Raw genomic sequence first — 23,901 nt, 5'->3', positions numbered from 1 at the left:
CCTATTACTTTTCTTGATTGTTTCATAAAACACCTCCCAGGTGACATTTAAAAACAAGCGTAATAGTTCACTTAATCTTACCAGTTTCTTCTATAAGAAGGAACAATTTCACCAAGAAGTTAACAGAGAAATTTGTTTTTACTTATAATAATACTTTTTATTTTATCAATAGTTTAACATAAATTTATTCTAAGGTGATTATCAGCCCTCTGAAATTCATCCTCCAAAACTGCTTAGCTGACACGTGAACACATAACTAGAGATTATAGTTATTAATGACTATATCACCTTTTATGTTAAAATCCTAGGATTGGTAGACGTCATTCTTTGCCACATTTATCAGAGTTATCACTGTTTTTGAAACTTTGTTCAACCTATACCCCGTCTGGAATGCTTTCTCATTTTTCTGCCCAATTATCCCAATCCTACAATACTTGAGGACCTAGTGCAAATCAGGGCTTTTTTCTTTTTGCATTGAATCTTAACCTTTACGGTTACACAATATATTTCAGCTTTGACCTTCTTTAACTGATCAGTTAATGATATACAGTTGACCCTTGAACAACATGGGTTTGAACTATGTGGGTGCACTTATACTTGGATTTTTTTCAGTAAAAGTTACACCAAGTGTGCTTGCCTCTCCTTCTATCTGCACCTCTTCTGCCTCTGCCACCCCTAAGACAGCAAGACCAACCCCTCTTCTTCCTCCTCAGCCTACTCAGTGTGAAGACCCTTATGATGATGTACATCCACTTATTGAATAGTAAATCAATTTTCTTCTCCTTATGATTTTCTTAATAACATTTTCTTTTCTATAGCCTCCTAATTAGTGTAAGAATACAGTATATAATATTTTGACACATAAAATATATGTTAATTGACTGTTTGATATTGGTAAGGCTTCTGGTCAACAGTAGGCCATTAGTAGTTAAGTTTTTGGGGAGTCAAAAGTTAAACATGGATTTTCAACTGCACAGGGGTTGGGCTTGCATTGTTCAAGGGTCAGCTGTACTTTTTTATATTTCCTTAACGTTTTCATGTGTGCTGCATTCCCTCTGTAGTAATACTAGAAACACCTTAAGGGCAGTGAATCCTGTAGCATAAAATGCTAAGCACAAAGTACTTAAAGTTGCCAGAATATAGCAATATTTAGATAAACTCACTGAATTAAAAATACTAGGAACTCTTTGATATTTATTATATATCACTGGACATATGTGGGGAAAGAGATAGTAGTTGGCTGTTTTGGGTTAGGCCTACTAAAATGCCTACAAGTTGGAGAGGTCATCAAAGGACCACAGACCCAGGGTCTAGTCCACAGCTTTTCATGTTCTTAAACTTGAATATGCTAAAGCTCTAGAGAAATGATTCAAATTAATCAAATTAATAAGTTGAATGAAAATGTATTTACCTAAAAACAAGACCTATTTACACCAATTGGTGTATACATTCTGCCCTATGAAAGAAATTCCACAGGGAAAACCAAACAACCAGCAGAAGGCTGTCTGGTGAATATTAAAACAAAAGAGACGGGTGATCTTAATGCACAAGTTCTTAACCAAGAACACATGTTTGAACCACTTGAGAAAGGTTTTTAAAAATCCTCATGCCTGGGTCCTATTCTCAGAGACGGAATCACTCCATATTCATTGAGGACCGGACAAATGTGGCTTTAAAAGCTTCCCAGGACATTGTAATATGAACCACTAATTAATAATCAGCTAATGGATAATATCTTTATGCTATGTTAGCCTAATGCATCACCTTCATCATAGAGATTTACCAATCATACTTTTTATATCAGCTAATCAGAACATTCTCTCCTCTGACTTCATATAACCTAATATCCTCTGGTTATGAGTTATGATATTGTTATTGATTACATTCCATCCACACTTCCTAAGGAGAGACCCCATCACCTTATTTGAACTTGGGAAACAATCTAGATTCAATAGAAATACATTTACAAACTATTGCTTAAAAGTTACTTATACATATAGAAGACTCATTTCGGCCCTTTTGTATCAACCCTTACTTGCTAAGAGGTTAGAGGAAAGGTTTTCCTGAATAAATCTCAGAGTGTAAATTATGCACCCTACTTGAAGCTTGTAGTATCCTATGCCTTACTCAAAAATCTTGAGGGAAAAAAAAAGTATCCTACACCTATTACTAGTGGCCACATGGCAACAATGGAGAAACACTCAGAGCTCCCTGCTGCTTACTTGAAAAATATACAAGGATATTCTATATTAACTGTTACACTCTTGACCATCATGGGGTCTTCCTTTTAAGGAATAATTTTTGGCCTCTATTTTTGCTGGGCTTCATGCCCAAAGGGTTTCATTTTTATCACTGTATACAGAATCTGTTCCTTAAAAAGTTGCTTAATAAATTATTATAATACTACCTACAGAAGAGTTATGCAAAGCTGACTTCTATGATAAGCTAAGTAAATATAATCCATTTTAGGCTAAACTTAGAGAATTCTGTTATAATAGAACACTCCATTTTCTAAGTATATAATTAATGACCTCAAGTATAACGCAGCACCCATAGTTTTTGTTTTGGAAGATTATTTTTGGGCAAATTATGATTTAACTGTTTAAAGAAAAAATAAAAGAATAAAAATTATTCCACATGAGTTGGGAATAACAGTATTATTATAATAGCTCTTGTGCAACTTCTATGGCCAGACAGCCTACCGTAATTTCTCAAATTGTCATAATAATGTTATCAGGAAGTTAATATTGTCTCTGCTTTCCAGATAACAAAACTAAGGTTCACAGATGTAACTTGACCATGGTTAAACTTGCCCATAGCTAAAGAACTAGTAAGTAGCAGAGTGGGGATTGATACTCAAATCAAACTCCAAAACAAAAAATCCTTGCAACTCCAAACTGTCTTATGTTCATTAAATATCTAACTAGTCAACTCAACTATGTAGTCATTAAAAATCATATTTGTAGAAGGTATCTAACTTGGGAAAATGTTCACTATTTAGTGAAAAAAAAAATATTTTAAAATAGTGAGCACAGCATCAAGTTTCTCTAGAGAAGGTTATATATACATATCTCTGAGCCCCTATTTCCTTATCAAAAAAATGTGGATGGTAATAATAATACTTCACGGAGTTTTGTAAAGAATAAATAAAATTAACATGAGAAAAGCACAGTGTTTGGTACAGGCTGACTATCCCTTATCCAAAATGCTTGGGACCAGAAGTGTTTCAGATTTCAGATTTTTTTGGATTTTGGAATATTTGTATATACATAATAAGGTGTCTTGGGGTAAGACCCAAACACAAAATTCATTTGTGTTTCATATACACCCTATACATACCCTGAAGGTAATTTTATATAATATTTTTAATAACTTTGTGCATGAAACAATGTTTGTGTACACTGAACCATTAGAAGGCAAAGGTGTTAGGTGTGGAATTTCCCACTTGTGGCATCATGCTGGCCCTCAAAAAGTTTTAAATTTTGAAGCATTTCAAATTTCAGATTTCCAGATTAGGGATGCTCAAACTGTACATGGTGAGTGCTTAATAGCTGTTATCTACTATTATTATTAATATTAACACCAAAATGTGATTTTCTCTAGCTAGAGAGTTTAAGATGATTTTATTTTCTTCTTTGTAATTTCTGAATTTTCCAAATTTTATGAAATAATCATGTATGACTTTTATGATGAGAAAAACTGAATTATTTTAATGGTAAATTTCATATCTGTTAGCACCAAAAAACAAAACTAGGTTAACATAAGAAGGGAGACCATGGCAAAGTATTAGACAAGATACCAACCCACATGGGGCACAAACTCTAGAAGGCAGTGCCTCAAATCCATCTCATCCTTAGTTTAGCTCTAGGAATGTGGGCATCCTCTGAAGAGCAAGTAGAAGCCTGGATAAGCTCTATAGCAGAACCATATTGGAGAGGCTGCAAAGCTTTTCAAAAACCCACAAATACAACACCAGGAATTAATCCAATCTGCCTTCTTAGATTCACATACCATAGAACCCTCATCTCACATCCTTGACAGAGTTTCACATACTACGTACTTACCTTTATAGAGCTGAATAAAAGGCATGGATGATTGCACAGTTTTTTAAGAGCTCCTATACATATTAGATGAGGACTATTTTCCAACAACCCTTGAAGACAGAACCTGACAGCCTGAGAATTCAACAGTTTTCGATAAAGCTCAATCTGTAGTGCTGTTGGCCGGCAAAAGACTACATTCTCTATTTTAGGGGGAAGATATTTATTTATGACTTCTTGGGTTCTTCTAAGAATAAAGAGTCCAGTGAGGCAAGTAAGTTCAGTTGCTCTTCTCTCTCCTAACTCCTTCTCTTCCTATGGAAAAATAATAGACTTAAATAGAAGTGTTACAAACAAAAATACTTAAAGTGAACATTAAAGATTTTATAATGATAAACCATTCACTAATTGCTTCTCAACAGATTTTTCTTTAACAGAAGAAATAAAAAACAAGTATAAGGATAGAAAAACAAACTATAATACCTTTATTTGTTCAGCTTAATCATTTAATTAAGTGAAGCCAGTCTCCTAAATAACATAAAATAGTGATATATCCTATAATTGGTGGGATCTTAGAGTCGATGAAATATAGTATCTATACAACATGTAGACCATAATTTAACCATTTTCCTATCTTCAGAAATGTTTCTTTCCCATTAGTTTGTTTATCTCCTCCAGCTTATCTCCAATTTTTAACCCTTACAGGTAAAGTTTTAAACAAATCTGTTGTTTATTTATAATAAATTCAGAAAGTAGTGTTGCCAGGCCACAAGATACACGCCCTTTTAAGGCTTTTGATACACATTGTCAAACTCCTCAAGATGTGCCAATTTACACTCCAACCAGCAGAGGTTGACACTCTCCTCTATACTTGCTATTATTAATACTATGCAAATCCAAGTTGGTGCAGTGATCCACACCTGTAGTCCCAGCTACTAGGGAAGCTGAGGCGGGAGAATCACTTGAGCGCAGGAGTTCAAGGACAGTCTGGGAAACATAGTGAGAGCCCATCTCTAAATAAACAAACAAACAAACAAACACCAGTAGAAAAGTACAAAAGTTACTTCATGGTTATTTTGGTTTACTTTTTTCCATATTAGTAAGGATGAGCATTTGTATGTGTTTGCTGTCATTTATAATCCTTTGTGAAGTGCCTATTCATGAATTTAGACAAATGATGATGTCATTTTCAAAAATAAGTAATGCAGGAAACAAAAGATTGTGGGGAAAAATAAAGAGTTCACAATATTAATTTTTTCTAAATTAAAATAATACTGAAATTATGGATGATTTTCCCAGACATACTGCTCGTTTTTTACAAAACTTATTTATTAAAGTAAATTATACCTCAGAAGCAGAAGGTTCTCTCGATAAAATGATGGGTTCTTCATATATTTTCCTGTAAGATGACAAAGAGCCTAATATTCCTGGATTTACAAAATCTATTAATGCAAAAAATTCTTGCAGATCATTCTGAACTGGAGTACCTAAAGAAACATGAAAGTGATAAAATTGTCTAATTTGTGTTTTACAATCACAGGTTTATAGCAGAACCATAATGGAAATATGGAGAAATTTGTACTGTCTTCCCTAAGAAGAATAAATACAAGCAAATTCACTAAAACTAAAAACAGTCAAATCAAGTTAAAAAAATATTAACAATCACATAAATTTTTAACTCTGATTTTAACTGTGTACTGAAGGCTTATGCAGTATAGCATAGTGGCTGAATGTAGGCTCTGGAATCAGCCGCTCAGGTTCAAATCCTAGCTATTATCACTTACTCCCCCTGAGCAACTCTGAGCAAATTACTTACACCAGTTTATTATCTGTAAAATGGGGATAATAATAGTGGTTCCCAGGGTTGTGAGGATCAAAGTAGTCAATCCATGTAATATACTTAGAACAGTGCCTAGAACACAATAAATGTTCCATAACTTTAACAATTTTTAATATTATTATAACTATGTGACTTTGGACAAACTGCCTAAGCTCTTTAAGTTAAACTCAAGATTATTTTTCATTTGTAAAAGTATGAAGATAATAATTTCCCAGTGGAGGTATAATGAAAAGTATAGACAATATATGTGAAGTGGCCAGTACAGTGCCTGACATATAGTAGAACTCATTGAATGGTACTTATTATTACCTCAAAGTTATCAGCTCAAATTGGGATCTTCATTGTCCAAAGGATTGACAGAGACTATAATGGATTAATATATCCTGACTATATCATATACGGTACTCAATAGCTTTGGGCTAACTAATTTTCAAAGAAACATTAGCATGTTTCAATAATTATAATAGTGTCAAAAGAAGACATAAGGAATCCGAGTCACGGCACCAAAAAAGAAAAAAAAAAAAAAAAAGAATACATAAGCCAGCACAGTCCAACAGTATAATTTCAGATGGCTTTCAAATAACAGACCAGAAAAGGACATCCAAATATATAATATATTAACAATATAAAAAGTAAATGAAAATGCACTTATTTCATTAATATAGATGACATGAATTTTAAGTCAGAGAGTTTAATGATCACCTACCCAAAACTTAATAGGTTCCCCCCAGTTTGGACCAGTCCTTGCTAATTTTTAAAATTTATTTTAACACATCTTGTCAGTACTAAATTTTTAAGCATACCATCTAAACAGTCAGGGAAAATATATTTATGTTGGTATGTATTTGGTTAACCCTTTAAAAGTATATTCATGGTGATGATGAATAAAGATAGGGAGAACAGGAAAGGCAAGAAGAAGAGAAAGAAAGCTATAAAGATCATTTTGGTTGGCTTCCAGACATTCATCCAACCCCAGATGATGCATCAAGTCAACCATGGTCATTCTATCCCCTTTGCCAATTACTGATGTAGGAAAAAGTTTGTGTCTTAGACTGGCTTCACTGGAAGCAGAACCTGAGACAGTAATGCACTTGCACATGATTTACAGAGTGTTCTCAAGAGGAGGGAATAATGGAATCTGAAAATGGCAGGGGAAGAAATGAAGCCAAAAAGGCCTCAGCTATAATTTAGCTTGAGGTAAATTATAGAGAGCTCTAGAGCATAAATTGTACCATAACGTTGGTCCTAAAATTACCCTGAGGTAAGGGGGGATGGCATTTGTTGCTTACCCCAATCACTGATGACAGGCTGTAGAGGAGAAAAGCAGCTGTCATTCAATCAAGGGTAATTCTCCAGAAAACGAAGGGGCTACGAGTTGCTTAACCAATAGACCCAGCAGCTAAAGGATGGACACAACAGCCCAGAAAAGCGGATGGGTTCTGTCAGTAGCATGTGACCCATCTTGGCCAATGAAACATGAGAAGACATCAAGAAGGGGCTTCTGGGAATGTTTTCTCACTCTGAAGGATAGGGAAACTAGAAGAGCCAGTCCTGTTCTCCACTGGGTATCACCACATCTAGCTACGATGTCTGGAGCTGCTGCAGTCACCTGTTATCCAGTCTGAAGATGAAGATAACACCAAACATGGCAGAGCAGAGGACGTTCAGAATCTTTGATGACAATGTTGAGCTCCTGGAGCTCACCCTACCTCTGGTCTTCCAGTTATATGGGAGAAAAAGCACATTTGATTCAGATATCTGTTACCTGCATCTGAAATCATCCCAACTGATACACAAAGGGAAGAGGCAATAGCAAACTGGAAAAATGGAGAGAGGCAGAACACAAGAAGGGGATGAGAAAAAGAATTTAAGGAAGAAAATAAGAAGGAAAAAGAGAAAGGAAGGAGAGGGAAAGAAGAGAAGGGGCACGTGGCCATAGAGAAAGCAAACATTATAGAATGGCATCGTGTGAGAGGTTGTCACATTGTTTTCTAGAGGTAGTTTAGTCCCCAATTTGCTGCTTTTAGTATTCTTCTCTAATTCTAGACTAGTTAAAATATGTAGAAGCAGCTAAATAATTTAATGATAACAAAAGCAGAGCAGCAATGTCCTGTGACAAGAAGAAAAAGAAACACTAAAGATTTTTAAGTCAAGTTGGTATCCTTACTAACACTATTTTCAAGACTATGAAAGAGAAATTTGTAGGCAAATGAAATAACTCTTTCTCTTCCCTACCTCTACCCTAGCCTCACAAAAAAAGCTTTTTGTTTCTTGGTTTTATTTTATTTTTTTTAAGAAGAGCCACAAATCCACCCCCCAACCCAAATACAAGAACACTATCAATAACCTACACTTATAACCTCCTGTTACCATCATAAAAAGCTCTGAGGCCAGGGTTGGTGACTCATGCCTATAATATGAGCATTCTGGGAGGCCAAGGCTAGAGGTGAGGAGTTTGATAACAGCCTGAGCAACATAGCAAGACCCTGTCTCTACAAAATGAAAAAAATTAGCCAGGCATGGTAGTACCACCTATATAGTCCCAGCTACTTGGGAGGCTAGGGCAGAAGGATCTCCTGAGCCCAGTAAGTTATGATGATGCCACTGCACCCCTGCCTGGGCAACAGGGTGAGACCCTATCTCAAAAAAAAAAAAAAAAACATAAAATAAAAAAGCTCTGAGAGCTCTTTATATATTCATACTTACATTTTTCCTTTGGATCCTATAATCTCACTTCTAGGAATCTATATAGAAAAAGTATTAACATATGCCTGTAGGTATTTATCACCACATTATTTATAACGGTAAAGAATTAGAAACAACCTAATGTCAAATAGTAGGGATAGTTTTCAAGATTATGCAATATCATAGGAAAATGTCTACATTAAGTATATTTTGATGTACATATGTATATATGAAAAAACATGTATTTTGTATATATATAAGGAACAAATAGGCATGTATGTTGTGTGTATGAAAAATAAAACATGCCAAAATACTAACAATTAAGGAAGTGAGGTTGGAGGATGACTTCTATTCTCTAGTTTCTGAGCATGCTACAGTATAGCAATATATGTGCTTTTAAATTTTCAGTGTTTAATAAGAATTTTGCATGAAATCCTAGATTTATCTTTTTTATGATATAATGAAAGGGCATCTAATATCTTGTAATAATCATTCACCTCTTGTTATGCTCTGAATTGTGCATCCCTAAAATTCATATGTTGAAGTCCTAACCCCCAATATGACTATATTTAGAGACAGGACCTTTAAGGAGGTAATTAAGGTTAAACGAGGTCATAAGGATGGGGCCCTAATCCAATATGACTGGTGTCCTTATAAGATACAGAGATAGGCCGGGCGCGGTGGCTCACGCCTGTAATCCTAGCACTCTGGGAGGCCGAGACGGGTGGATCACTCGAGGTCAGGAGTTGGAGACCAGCCTGAGCAAGAGTGAGACCCCGTCTCTACCAAAAATAGAAAGAAATGATTTGGACAGCTAAAAATCTATATAGAAAAAATTAGCCAGGCATGGTGGCGCATGCCTGTAGTCCCAGCTACTCGGGAGGCTGAGGCAGTAGGATCGTTTAAGCCCAGGAGTTTGAGGTTGCTGTGAGCTAGGCTGATGCCACGGCACTCACTCTAGCCCAGGCGACAAAGCGAGGCTCTGTCTCAAAAAAAAAAAAAAAAGAGAGAGACAGAGATACACCAGGGATATGTGTGCACAGAGGATAGAGTACATGAGGACACAGCGAGAAGGCAGCCATCTACAAGCCAAGGGAGGAGGCCTCAAGAGAAACCAAACCTGCTGACACCTTGATCTTGGCATTCTAGCCTCCATAATTGTGAGAAAACAAATTTCTGTTGTTTACGCTACCTAGTCTGTAGTCTTTTGTTATGGCAGTCATGGTAGACTAATACACCTCTATTAATCAAACTGAATCCTAAACATTTTTGAGTAAATATTAACTGAATGTTCTCCACAGCACTGGGCTAGATAAAACCAGGAAGCAAAATAAAATGCCTTTCATTTGATTCTTAGATAATTATTGAGCACCTATCATGTACATGCCACTGTATATACTCATATACAAACACGTACTTTCATAATAAGAAACAAATCACCTTGGAAGTAAAATACCCTGCCATTTTAAAAGCAAAGAATTCATTCAGGCAATTCTAAGAAGATAACCAACTATGAGTATTTCCAAATTTAAGAGATTAGTTGGGCCTAGTTTACCTAAATTCATAGTTCAGGGAGTAGGAGTGACAAGACAGGAAAGTAGAAACAAGCTAAGACTGACAAAGTAAGGAAACAGAGGACAATGCTAATCCCTCAAATGAAACTATCTCACTAGTCACCAAGAGAACATTCTTTTTGAATGAAGTCCTAGATCAATTTTAAAATATTAAATTTAATTTGAAATGCTAGTTAAATTAGTATTTGCTCATAATTGAGACTAGCAGTATAATTGTCCATTTTTGCTAAAGAAAACTATCTGATTTTCAAGTGAGGCAGGGAACTACTTTTATTCCTTACCTTGATTACTTTTCAGTAAACTTTATTTCTGACTCATGTTTTTTTCTTTTTGTCCCCTCTTCTAGTGCTAATCTTTTTTACTTTGTATTTGCAACTACTCTTTAAATAAGCAATACTGGCCCAACATTATAAGAATTAACAGTCTTTTTCTACATTTTTTCCCATGGCTTTTCTGGTCCCAAAGATCTCAAGATCAAAGGCTAGTCAAGAAATCTGAACTGCAACTTTGGGAATCAAATATAAAGAATCTACTCAGTTCCTCAAACAGCCAAAGACATGAAAATCACACAGATTAAGTTTTCCATTTCCTCAACTCATTTTGTTCTTTAAAAATAGCATTTTATAAATATCTGACACCAGTTTTTCTACTCTTCCACATCAGTATTACTGACAAACATTTATTTGGGCATCCACTAAATCTCAGGGATATAAGTATAGTAACTATGAGATCTGATCCCAGTTCTTGTTATCTTTATCATCTTTAAGTTATTAAATTCTAAAAATAAAAAGATCATTTAACATTTCTCAAAATCATTTTTCAAAAGCATAGTTTTAAAAATCACTTTTGATAGTGGTTAATACAATCCTCCTACACAGATTGGAAGTCAAATGACTATGAATTACTTAAAGATGAATACCCTCCCCATACTCAACTCAGTAAGAACAGGAGAACTTTTTTCTTTTCTGTTGTTCTAGGGTATATTTCTAACCTAAAGAGGTACAAAGGAAGAAAAAGTTATTGGTCACACTCCTTCTCTCTCCTCATTTTAACTTCAGAGAAGAGGCCTGACATGCATAAAAGGCACATGAAGGACAAAATGACATAAGAAGGCAGGGCACAGTGGCTCATATCTGTAATCCCAGCACTATGGGAGGCTGAGGCAGGAGGATTACTTGAGGCCAGGAGTTCAAGACCAGCCTGGGCAACATAGTGAGACCCTGTCTCTACAAAAAATGTAAAAATTAAACCAGTTATTGTGGCGCCTGCCTATAGTCTTAGCTAATCAGGAGGCTGAGATGGGAAGACTGCCTGGGCAACAAAGCAAGACCCTGTCTCTATAACAAACAAAACTGACATAGAGATGATTATATAATAAGAATAATCATGCCCTGCCCATTCCTTCCAAAAGGGTTAATGACAGCAGGGAAATACAGCCTTGAATAGAAAATGGAGGGGTCATAAATATTAGTAATGAATACAATTCTCTTCTTTCTTCTGCTGCTGGAATGGCAGATTGGAAGGGCCACACAAGACCAAGGTGAAGTATGGCAGAAAAGCTACATTGAGCTAAACCTGACTCTAGTCTAGGCATTAAGCTAAAAAGGTAGAAAAGGATTCTTGAATTACACATAATTCATCCCACCTTTCCAGATAGCCTGGGCCAAAAGCTTAGGCCAGCAACAGACAATCCACATGTAGCACAGACATTTAAAAATAACTGATATTTATATTAAAGACTTACCATGTGTCAGGTAATCTTCCAAGAACTTTATATGGACTAATTCCTTTGACCCCCATAAGAACTCTATAAAGTTGAGTTGTGAGGTTCACCAGATGAGAAGATTGAGGCACAGAAAAGTTAAATAACTTGCCTGAAGTTGCACAGCTGTTATGTGTTGGACTCAGGAACCAAGTACAGGCAGTTCAGCCCCATCTCCTTATATTCCTTACCATGATACTACTGTATTTATTCCTTAAAGACCCCAAAATCTGGGGGGTTGAAAATTACATAGGGATTTGAAGACTGAAGAATCTTAGCAAGAGTCAATTAACACAGGTTTACCAGTTCTTTGGATGTTAAGCATCAAACTACAAATCTTATATGTTCCCTAGGCAAAAATTCCACCACATCTTCCCCAAAGTGAATACTGACCAGTTAGAATTATTCTTTTCTCACAGGAGAGGCTAATGAGGGCTGTAGTTGTCTTAATGGCACTATTCTTCAAACGATGCCCCTCATCACAGATTAGAAGATCGAATTTTATATTCTTAATTTGATCCAGGGAACGGAGTAACATTTCATAACTGATGATAAGAACAGAATAAAAGGTAGCTTTGATGAATTCTTCAACTTTGTGGTCCTGAAGAAAAAAAGATAATAGTTAACAAATTATGAGCAGAAACTCATAATTTCTGAAATTATGTGCAGAAATATGTGAAATCAAATTTAAGCGCATATTCCTGACAGTCACTTATCAAGTATGGAAACATGTTACCTTTCTCTGTCTTAGCTTAGGCTGTTATAACTAAATACCATAAATTGGGTGGCTTAAACAATAGACATTTATTTCTCACAGTTCTGGTGGCTGGAAAGTTTAAGATTAGGGTGCCAGCATGTTTGGGTTCTGGTGAAAGCCCTCTTCCTGGCTCCCAAAGAGATGCTTTTTTACTGTATCCTCCCATGGTGGAGAGAGTAGGCTCTAGCGTCTCTTCCTCTTCTTATAAGGGCAAATACCCATCGTGGGCCTGCACCCTCATGACCTCAGCTAAACCTAATTACCTCCATGAGGCCCCCACCTTCTAATACTATTATATTGAAAGTTAGAATTTCAACATATGAATTTTAGGGGAACAAGAATTCAGTCCTTAACAACTGAAAGCGTAAGCCAGGACTCCATTTTGTGCAAAGGGGTTAGCAAGTTACATACACTTGAAAAACTGCAACATAAAAACTGAATTATCTGAAAAGCTAGAGATTTAAAAATGAGTAAACTTTTGAAAGTCTCTTACCTGATCTACAGTAAATACCTTGATCCTTTCACTTCCCAGCCATTTTTGAAATTCTTTCCTCCAATTATTTACCAAGCTTCCAGGTGTGACAATAAGTGTCTTCTTTATTACTGGCTTGCCTCCATAGGGTCCCTGACACTGTAGGGTCCAGATGAGCGAGATACATTGCAATGTTTTCCCTAAACCCATTTCATCAGCAAGAATAGCTCCATATTTGCCATTCATTCTGTTAGAAATAATTTTACTTCCTTTAATCACAATAGGAAAATATTTTATACTCCCAAAATCAAGAAACAGAAACTGATATCTTGTAATTATGACACTGAAGACTCTTCTAACATTTCATTCATCTGATTTACAACACATCTCTTTTGCATCTTTCATAAATATATACATTATATATTGTCAACTAAATTACCAAAACATAAATCTGAAATTAGAGTTGAATCTAAGTCATCTGTTACTATTATATGTAAATATTTAGAAGCTAGAAATGAATCCAAGTTTTATATCTACATTTGGATAAATTTAACTACAAATTTGTTTCTCATCACTAACAGTTGAACAATTTTTATCAGTTTCAGTGTCAGATATCAAAATGGTTTAAAATACATTGTAATTTTAATCAGCAAGATCTGTGGAGCTATATTTTATGATTCTGTGTCCGTAAATGAAAACCTCAACCAAAATAGCTCCATATACAATATAAAAAATTAAACACTAAATACTTGATCTAATACATGTAATCTAGTAAGTCTGTTATCCTACAGACATAAATTAATGCAACTTAAAATTAAATGTTACTAGGAATATTATTAAGACCACGTATTTTTTTTTTTTTTTTTTTTTTTTTGAGACAGAGTCTCACTCTGTTGCCCGGGCTAGAGTGCCGTGGTGTCAGCCTAGCTCATAGCAACCTCAAACTCCTGGGCTCCAGCAATCCTTTTGCCTCAGCCTCCCAAGTAGCTGGGACTACAGACATGCGGCACCATGCCCGGCTAATTTTTTCTATATATTTTTAGTTGTCCAGATAATTTCTTTCTATTTTTAGTAGAGACAGGGTCTCGCTCTTGCTCAGGCTGGTCTCGAACTCCTGAGCTCAAATGATCCACCTGCCTTGGCCTCCCAGAGTGCTAGGATTACAGGCGTGAGCCACCGCGCCCGGCCAAGACCATGTATTTTTATACCATTTTATATTTTAAAGTCCTTAGATATATATATGTGTTATATATTTTAAAAAGATATAAAGTCCAAGGGAATTCAGAATATTACCAAAAAACGTAAGTATACAGTTGACCCTTGAACAACTCAAGTTTGAACTGTGCAGGTGTACTTATATGCAGATTTTTTTCAGTAAAAGTTACACCAGATTTTCTTGCCTCTCCTGCCTCCCCCTCCACCTCCTCCGCCTCTGCCACCTGAGACAGCAAGACTAACTAACCTCTCCTTTTCCTCCTCCACCTCAGCCTACTCAGCATGAAGACGATGAGAATGAATGCCTTTATGATGATTCATTTTCCACTTAATAAATAGTAAATATATTTTCTCTTCCTTACGATTTTCTTAGTAACATTTTCTTTTCTCTAGCTTACTTATTGTAAGAAATCAGTATATAATACATACAACATATAAAATATGTATTAATTGACTATTTATATTATCGGTAAGACTTCCAGTCAATAGTAGGATATTAATAGTTAAGTTCCTGGGGATTCAAAAGTTATATGCAGATTTTCGACTGCACAGAGGGGTTGATGCCCCCAACTCCCAAGTTGTTCAAGGATCAACTGTGGTTTGTTAATTAATTTTACTTCTTCTTTGTAGAAATAAGAACCAATATGCAATTTTATATATGTTTTTCATTTCAAGGTATAGAGAAAAAATTATAAACATGAATCACAGCCACTATTATTGTTTTAGATCAGCAATTTGCCAACACAGGATCAAATGTCAGCCAAATGAGATTTAGTGAATAGCAGAGAGAAAATAGAGATCTATCCTTTCACGGTACAGAGAAGGGAACAAGGAGGAACTCTTTGCTGATTAAGATGTGTCTTAAGCAGACTTTTAAGGGGTAAATAGGAATTTACTTATACTAATTGGGCAGTTTTATATAGTTGGAGCTTGAACTGAATTCCAAGAAGGAAAATATAAAAACATGAAGCCAGTAAGGTAGGTAGAAAACAAAAGATGAGGAGACTTATCCTTGAGAGTTTAGACTATATTTTGTAAATCAGCATCTCTCAAACATCAGTCTATAATGACTATCATCAGATTTTTTCCATTTTATTATTTATTAATTTTCTTTAAATCAACTCATTTTTTAAGTTGACTTTATTTGAAAACTCTCTCTAAGCATAATTTGTGAATCCAAAAGTTTAATGTGCTATTTTTTCTAAAACTTCATTAACTAAATATAGTATTATTAAAATTAAAAACAAGGCTTACCTATTTGATGCCTCAAAATGGTCCCACATACCACCAGTACCGTGGGGATACCAGATTGGGAAACACTGCTCTAAATTCTGAAAGTCTCTGAATGATTTTAAGTAAGGGAATGCCATGTCCAGAATTGCTTTTCAGAAAACTCAAGCTGGTGGCTATAAGTAGAATAGATCTGAGAAGCATCAGAAGCTGATATACAAGTTAGGAGCCATTGCAACAGGCCAGATAAAATGACATCAGTTACTAGAGCTGCTGCAATGGGATGCCAGAAAAGATTATAGATCAAATGATATTTAGGAGATTAAAATAATTAAAAGTTCAGGTTTGATTAGATTTAGAAGTGAGAGAAGAAATCAAAGATGATTCCCAGGTCAACTGAGATAAGATCTCCAAAAGAAAGAGCAGATACGGGGCCAGGCATGGAGGATCACACCTGTAATCTCAGCACTTTGGGAGGCCAAGGGAAAAGGATTACTTGAAGCCAAAAGTTTGAGACCAGCCTGGAGAAGAGTGAGACCTTGTCTCTACAAAAAATAAGAAAAATTAGCTGGGCATGGTGGTGCATGCTTGCAGTCCCAGCTACTCAGGATGCAGAGGCAGGAGGATCGCCTGGGTGACAGAGCAAAACCCTACCTCTAAAATACAAAGAAAGCAGATTTGGGAGAGAATATAAGACTAGATAAAAGTTTCTAGGAGATAGTATGCCTATTCCCTTAACCTTTCATCATTCAAGGAGTCCTTAGAGTTGGGAGGAATTACATTTCCAACTACCTTTAAATGACAAATTTAAAAATCAAGGGCCTCAACATTTAAAAACAAAGTAAAACAAAACCAACAACAACAACAAAAAAAAGGATTGGAAGGAAATATAGATGTCAGCAGGGGCCTTTGATTCTTTTTCTTTCTATTTGGGGAGGGGTGTCCTCTAAAATATCTTTAAAAGAAGGTATTCTTTAATCAGAAAACTCAATTCCAAAGGGAAAAAGACACTTTACTTTTTTTAGAAGTCGAGGTGAGAGCAAAGAAAATCTTTTTCCAGACTTCTCATAATCAAAATCAAAAGCCTATTCTATTTGCTCCCATAATCCTTTATCATACTAGTAGTGAGCTCTTACTCTACAACATTAAAGTCAACTGTATTTATCTGTTTACTCCAATACTTTATAAACTACTGAAGAATAAGGACTGCAGTCGTGTCTCCTGTATGCCTATCTCCTTTTAGGAGATTAAAATAATTAAAAGTTCAGGTTTAATTAGATTCACAGGTCATAGAGAAGTCAAAGATGATTTGCAGGCCAACTGAGATAAGATCTTCAAAAGAAAGAGCAGATACGGAGCCAGGCATGGAGGATCAGCACTTTGGGAGGATGTCTGGCACACGCCATCCATCAAGAACCACTTTTAGAATAAATACACACATTAAGTACTACTCACTTTTCCTACCAATTAAAATTCATGGTGTACCCTCAAGATTCATTATATTAATAATATCAGGTTCTTCTTAGAAAACCATTATTATGTTACAGGTTACACTAAAACTCAGATTAGACTAACCAAATAATTTATTTTCCTACCTCATTCCCATCACACATTCATAAAGGAATATGACTCCTTCTTTCTGATGTGGTCGAAGATGATATACAAGGTGAGGATCTATCACTACCTCCACAAGAGGGAAACAGTTCTTATTGAACATCCACTGATGATTCTTGTCTGGTCGTGGCATAACAAGGGAATCTTAAAAAAATGGTAAAAGTACAACTATAAATGTATTGTAACTTTACTTTGTCAGAAACTAACATTATCTTGTTTCCATTATTCCTATGATAGAATTGTTTGCCATCAGACAAAAAAAAATCCGAAATTTAGTAACTAATGCTAAACAAGGGTACAAAATTAAAAAAGATGATCTCATACCTTACTCATGTATGATTTCATGCAAAGAATTACAAAGAGCCTTCCAAACTTCATATATCCAAAAGTGCTTAGAAACCACCAAAATTCACTATTGTCTAATAAGGAATTCAATAAGCCACAACATTCAATAGTTCAGTATTCACAGCAAAGAGAACTATTTCCAACTGAAAGAACAGGCTGGAATTTTGCCAAATGGACTTGCCAAGGCGCACAGCTTCTCATTCTGAAAAGGTTCCCAAAACTTAACATAAAAGCTCTCTATATTTTCAGTCCTGTACACACTAATAATGACCATTACTCCTATCAATCAGAACTGAGAAAGGATGATAAATCTTCCATTGACTTAGTCAGCATTATTTGCTTAAAGTTAATTACTACTTTATAAATGTCAATTTCATGAACCTTTGTAAAGCAGCATGAAGTAACCATCAAATAGGAGGAATGTATTTCTTCAGAAATATGCTGACACAATTTAAAATATTTACTACACTATCACCCAAAAAGGCAAACTCAAATATAACTAGTAGGCAGGTTTCAATTGATAAATCTGAAGTGAGATAATAAACCCATCAAAATTATTTTGGGAGTATATATACATGTCTACATCATGGTTAAAAACTGAATTTGATTAAAAGAAAAAGAAAAAAAGAGAAGGACAAGCAGAGGAGAAGGGGAGATAAAAAGAAATAGGTTCCAGTAGATTAAATAAATATCCATCAATGTGGAAATATACAGTCACGGGAATAAGAGTTTGGTCATGTTTACTCTAAGCAATTACCCATAGGACAAGTTTTCCTAGGTTTCTAAGTAACTGAAAGGAACTTTCAGCTTTCAGGTCAATTCCTGTTAGGTAGAGGATTAGGAAGTGAAAATGGAAAATTTAGTCCCTGGCTTTTCCTTATATCCATCCCCATAGCAAAGCGAGAGTGTATTCCTCGTGGACTTCCAACCAAGAAATGCCCTATTTTTTCCTCTATCTTTTAAAAAGGACAAGGAAAAAGATAGAGATGAAAAATCACATACTGCTCAACCAAGAAGAACTACAGGATCATTAAGTCATCTAATAAAAGACCCATCTTCAAGAAAAATAAACCTAAGCAGCCACAATAATGGAACACCACTTCAAATTTTAAGACACCTATTTATCTTCACAATGATGAGACATTATCTAATGCTAACAAAATCTCTCACACATTAGTTTGAAGTCTATAACCTAATTCTATCCTTGGCATGATAAATAACTGAGAATAATCAACCATTTACACAAAGTGCTTATATATATATAAGCACACACATATACACACAAATATATTCACATATATTACATACACACACACATATATATACACACACACTTACATACCCATACACACATAAATGTTACAATAAAATCTTTCATTCACTCAATAAATATTTATTGGACAGAATAAATATTAATACTAGGCACTTTAAAGCTCTATGGTGTTTATTAGGACCCACGTTTTATATACGAGGAGGCAAAACACTAGTAAGCTGCCTACCCCCAAGAGGTCAAAGAACCAGTTAGTTCAGAGGCAAAAACCATGACTCTAACTCATATCTTTGAATAAGCACAGTATACTTTGCAGTTTCCCACAGCCCTCTATTGTGTAATAGGAAATACAAAGAGAAAGAAGAATAAAGAGGAGGAGGAGGGTTGTTAAAAGAGCTGGTGGTACATGCAAAATATTTGTATAAACAGAGAAAACTCAGAAGCATAAGCTTCTACTCTCTATATTTCAACTGTCTTTGGAATAAGCTAATACAGAACTAGGAGGGGGGTGTTTTGGTTTTGTTTTTTGAAGACAGGGTCTCACTCTGCCACCCGGGCTTAGGAGGCGGTTTTTTTGGTTTTGTTTTTTTAAGACAGGGTCTCACTCTGCCACCTGGGCTAGAGTGCAGTGATGTGATCATAGCTCACTGCAGCCTCAAACTCCTGGGCTCAAGCCTTCCTCCTGCCTCAGCCTCCCAAGTAGCTGGGGCGACAGCCACACACCATGACACCCAACTAATTTGTTTTATTTTAAGTAGAGACAGGGTCTCACTCGTGCTCAAGCTGGTCTCAAACTCCTGACCTCAAGCAATCCTCCCGCCTTGGCCTCCCAGAGTGCTAGGATTATAGGCGTGAGCCACCACGCCTGGCCTAAAAGTTTTTAATTTGGGTTTTTGTCCCAGTAATGCCATTGATTATTTGAATTTAGGTAAGTCAGTTCATCTTTCTAGGCCTCAGTTTCTTCAAATGTGGGGACTGATCTAAATGATCTCAGAGACCCCTTTATCTCAAAACTTATATTTCAATAATACTTACAAGGAGGAAAAATACATACTACTTTATATACTTTTATTTTTGCTACTCCTAAGAAAAAAGCCTACTGTATATCTCCCAACTTCTACATCCACTACACTGTATTTTCATTCACATTTACTTGTCCTCCTCACTAATGAGAAGCTCTGTGATGACAGTTTTATCTTGAGGCCCACTGCATAAAAGGCAATTAATAAATACTTGCTAAGTGAACAAATAAAAGGACAAGCAGAAACAGGTTAAGTTTCATTCTTTTAATGGATTTTTAAAATTAGGTTCATCAGTGTGAAAATTAACTCACTGAAGTGAACTTTCACCAGTAAAATTTGAATTCTTTGTATGATATTTCACCATTCAATATTTTAAAATGCTAATGATTATGATTGGGACATATAATCTTCAAACCAGAAATATAATCCTAATCTTGATTGATAAATTTACTAATTTTTCTCTTTACTAAAAATGTTTTATTCAAAATTATAGATGTGTATGTATACATCTACAATTTAGGTATGTTTCCTTCAACACATGTATTTTGATTACTGTATTCTTACGATTATGCATTTATATGAAATAATTCCCAAACTATACTGTCATTCAACTTCAACATTATCCCTTATGTCAGATTGCGTATCTGAAGAAAAATTTATACTTTTACCTAAAAACTTTAAAAAGAAATTTAAACTTCAAATTCACATACCAAAAATCTTTTGAAAGTAAAAACAGAATATTCAAATTATTTTAGAAATCTTACTTGGTGTATATGGATCATGGCGTGGTTTGCAATTTTGGAAATCATTCTCTCTATCTTCCTTTGAACTTGGTTTACAGACACTTTTGAAAGGGTTAGAGAAACACTTCCTGGAAGCCTGAGAAGAACTTTGGATAGCAGGACTTCCTACTCCACACTGAAAACACCTGCCACTGCTGAAGTCATCTGGAGAGATTATACCCATGACTTCTATTTCTTTTCCACCAATCATCAGTGTTTGGCCCTCTTCAATCTTTTCAAGCTCTTTGAATTTATATCCAATGCCTTTAAGATGAAAAAGAAAAATAATTAATTGAATTAACTGACATTCTAAGATGACACAATAGTCACCTTCCCATAACTATACAGCATATAAACCGTGCTTTGAATGTAAATAATCCCATATAACTCATTACCAGAATGGAAACATAATTTATTATTTCAGTAGGCAAAAAAAAATTAGCCATGCTTTGTTAACATGCTTGGTATATAACAACAACAACAAAAAATTAGCAATGCTTTACAGAAAACAAGACTGTTTTTTATTATTGAAAATACAGTGTATTGTACTCTTTAAAGTTTTGCCATCTCTTATCTGGAAAAATTAAGCCAAGAAAATATTAATAGACTGATAGGCTATCTGGACCCTCCCTTCTTGTAAATAAACTAAAGAAACACCATGGTATCTCTAGTTCCACTTAGATACAGCTGGAAACATGAAGAATTAGAGCAACTGCTAACACAACTAGTACCTACTGTCCCACATGAGATAGCAAAGTTAAAATACAGTTGTGACAAGAGCCCACTGATATTTCAAGTTCTAGCTCTTTAATAAAAAGCAGTTTATTTTATAATCTAATCTTTTAATAAAGTGATTTGTTCTGTGAAGTTTGGATTCAGTCAAGGGGCCACACTTGGGGATCTAGAGGGCCACATGTGGCCCCAAGTCCACAGGTTCCCTTTTATATCAAATTTATTTAAAAGAAAAACTGCTTGGATTATATAACTTGCAAAATTAACTCCAGGTTGATACATTTATTAATGTTAAAATTAAATAGCAAAGTCCTATGTTTGGATGTTTTCATTTTGAAAACCAACATAATCCCCTTTATTATTTAAACCAGTAGATCTCAGCATCTGGCCAGATATTAGAATCACCTGGCAACCTAAAATATACCTATGCCCAGTCCCTCTCCCTACCCTCCAGGCCAAATAAATCAGGGACTCAGTGGTCAGGGCCTGGGCATCGGCATTTTGAAAAGCACCGCAGGTGATTCTACTTGGATAATCAGGGTAAAAACTCAATGGTTTAAGCCTAATTTGCATTTTTTGCTACGTGTAACTGAAAGATCATTTTACTATAAACTACACATTCATAAAACCATACATACTATAGACCTGATCAGTAAGAGATATTCCAGAGTAATTCTGATAATTTTTACCTCTGTAGCTGGATTTAGAATACAGTTTCACTCAAGAAACACCACCAGTGCATGAATAAATTCTCTAAAAATCTAGCCCAATTTACTTTAACCAAAAACATGAAATGTATATATTTTTCTTTTTAATTCCTCTAATCACTGAGCATAATACTGTACATATAGTAGTTCCATATTTTTATAATAAATAAAACATTCTGTTATAGATAATTGAGTTCCACTTCAACTTTTACCACTGTCACTACTCTTTATACACTACATTCCTAAAACACTGAAGTAGTTTGAATTCTCTCATGCCTGTGTGCCTTTGCATAAGCTATTCCCTTTTGCATGTGCCCTTTTCCTATAACCTCCAAAACTGTTCATTCTTCAAATACTACCTTCAATAGTATCCCCTCTGAAGCTTATTCCTATCCTCCTAGGCAGATTTAAATGGTCCTTTTATGCTCCCACTGCACTTAGTAAAAATTCTCATTGAAACAACTATGTTATTGTTTTCTAATTATCAATTATATTGCCTTATCCTCATTAAACTATAAATTATAATCATCTTTGAATCTTTATTCCTAGCATAGTGCTTGGTACGTAACAGTTATTAAAAACTATGAAGTATATTTTTTAATGAATGAACATTTAAAACAGATTTTATAATTATAGGCCATTCTCAATATTGAACACTGAGAGACAATGCAAAAAAACTATAGTTGGTTTTAGGCATTCTGAATTTATAGGCTAACTTGTATTATGCTGGCAACATTTTGTAACAGAAATAATGGTAACCTCCAATTTAGATGTGTTAATCTAGGTCAGGCCTAACCATTATCTCTTTGCTCTGTTTTTCAAAATTTTATTGAGTAGCACTGAAATTAGGTATCATTCAAATCCTGATATTAACATCTTTTTCAATTTTTATCACTTAGCATTCTCCAAAAAAAAGTACACCAAGACAAACAGCTTTATCTCAGAAAAGTGCCAAAATAGCTGTTTATTGCTAGCTGATTATTTTTGGAAAAAATGAAACCACGGTATAGGATTTGCCTCAATGAGCTAGCATAGGTCATATGATTGTCACTAACGATTAACACTTCATAATGGCTCACTAACCATTATGAGGTAATTTTATATATCATACACAGTTGAGGCATGAAAGTCAATTAAAGAACACCTTAATCTGTCTCCTTATAAAACCCGATAATATTTCAATTATGTGATTGGAGATATATACTAATTTTAGGCCAAATCATAAACATTAGATAATATTGCAATACCTCTTCCAATGTCTTTGCCTTCCAAATTCTTTAATGTAAATGACCTTCCTTTTATAATAAGAACAGCATCACCTTCCCACTTTTTGTGTTTTTTCTTTGAAGCCTTACACCAAACAACACTGAAATATTTAACTAGGCTATCAGGTTCCTCTTCTTGTCCCTTGGATACTGCTAGTTCTTTAGGGGCTGAATGAACTAGAATAAAAAATAAAAATAAAAACCCACATTATTAAAGATGACTTTAATATATAAGTAGTAAAGACATTCACTCAAAAAAAGCACAAAAAAATCAGATTGTATTAAGTATTATGAAACAATATTCAATCATACTCATGTTAGCATTTTATAAACTGAGAAATCCACATGTCAGATGCTAGCAATACCATGAGGACAATAAATGTAAATTTCTTATTGTCACAAAGTCATATGCACTCAATTGAAGTAGAATAATATAAGCATTGTAAACTTTTTAAAACTCTAGCAATTAGAGATATTATTTCAACATCTATAGCATGAGAAAACATCTAAAACCATGTTTTGACAAATGATTTAATTAACAGTAACATCAAGGAAAAATAAAGATTGCAGAGTTCTCTGAAAGAAAAAC

General features: G+C 34.9%; 1 protein-coding gene across 1 annotated transcript in view; it reads right to left on the bottom strand.

Moving 5' to 3' along the window:
• Positions 1-23,489, bottom strand: part of LOC123644585 (DNA repair and recombination protein RAD54B) — a 38,730-nt gene extending 15,241 nt beyond the window's left edge. Inside the window, exons 1-7 of the mRNA XM_045560758.1 lie at positions 23,295-23,489; positions 20,591-20,872; positions 17,171-17,333; positions 13,152-13,377; positions 12,295-12,502; positions 5,388-5,527; positions 4,065-4,355 (exon numbers count right to left, since the gene is read on the bottom strand). Of these exons, the coding sequence (XP_045416714.1) occupies positions 4,065-4,355; positions 5,388-5,527; positions 12,295-12,502; positions 13,152-13,377; positions 17,171-17,333; positions 20,591-20,819 (1,257 nt within the window). The 5' untranslated portion in view covers positions 20,820-20,872; positions 23,295-23,489. The remainder of the gene's footprint in view (positions 1-4,064; positions 4,356-5,387; positions 5,528-12,294; positions 12,503-13,151; positions 13,378-17,170; positions 17,334-20,590; positions 20,873-23,294) is intronic.
• Between the last annotated feature and the right edge of the window lie 412 nt (positions 23,490-23,901).

This window comes from Lemur catta, chromosome 9, assembly GCF_020740605.2.
Source record: "Lemur catta isolate mLemCat1 chromosome 9, mLemCat1.pri, whole genome shotgun sequence".
In the NCBI taxonomy this organism is placed as follows: domain Eukaryota; kingdom Metazoa; phylum Chordata; class Mammalia; order Primates; family Lemuridae; genus Lemur; species Lemur catta.
The sequence above is the reverse complement of the archived record's forward strand: the minus strand, read 5'-3'. Positions and strand labels throughout refer to the sequence as shown.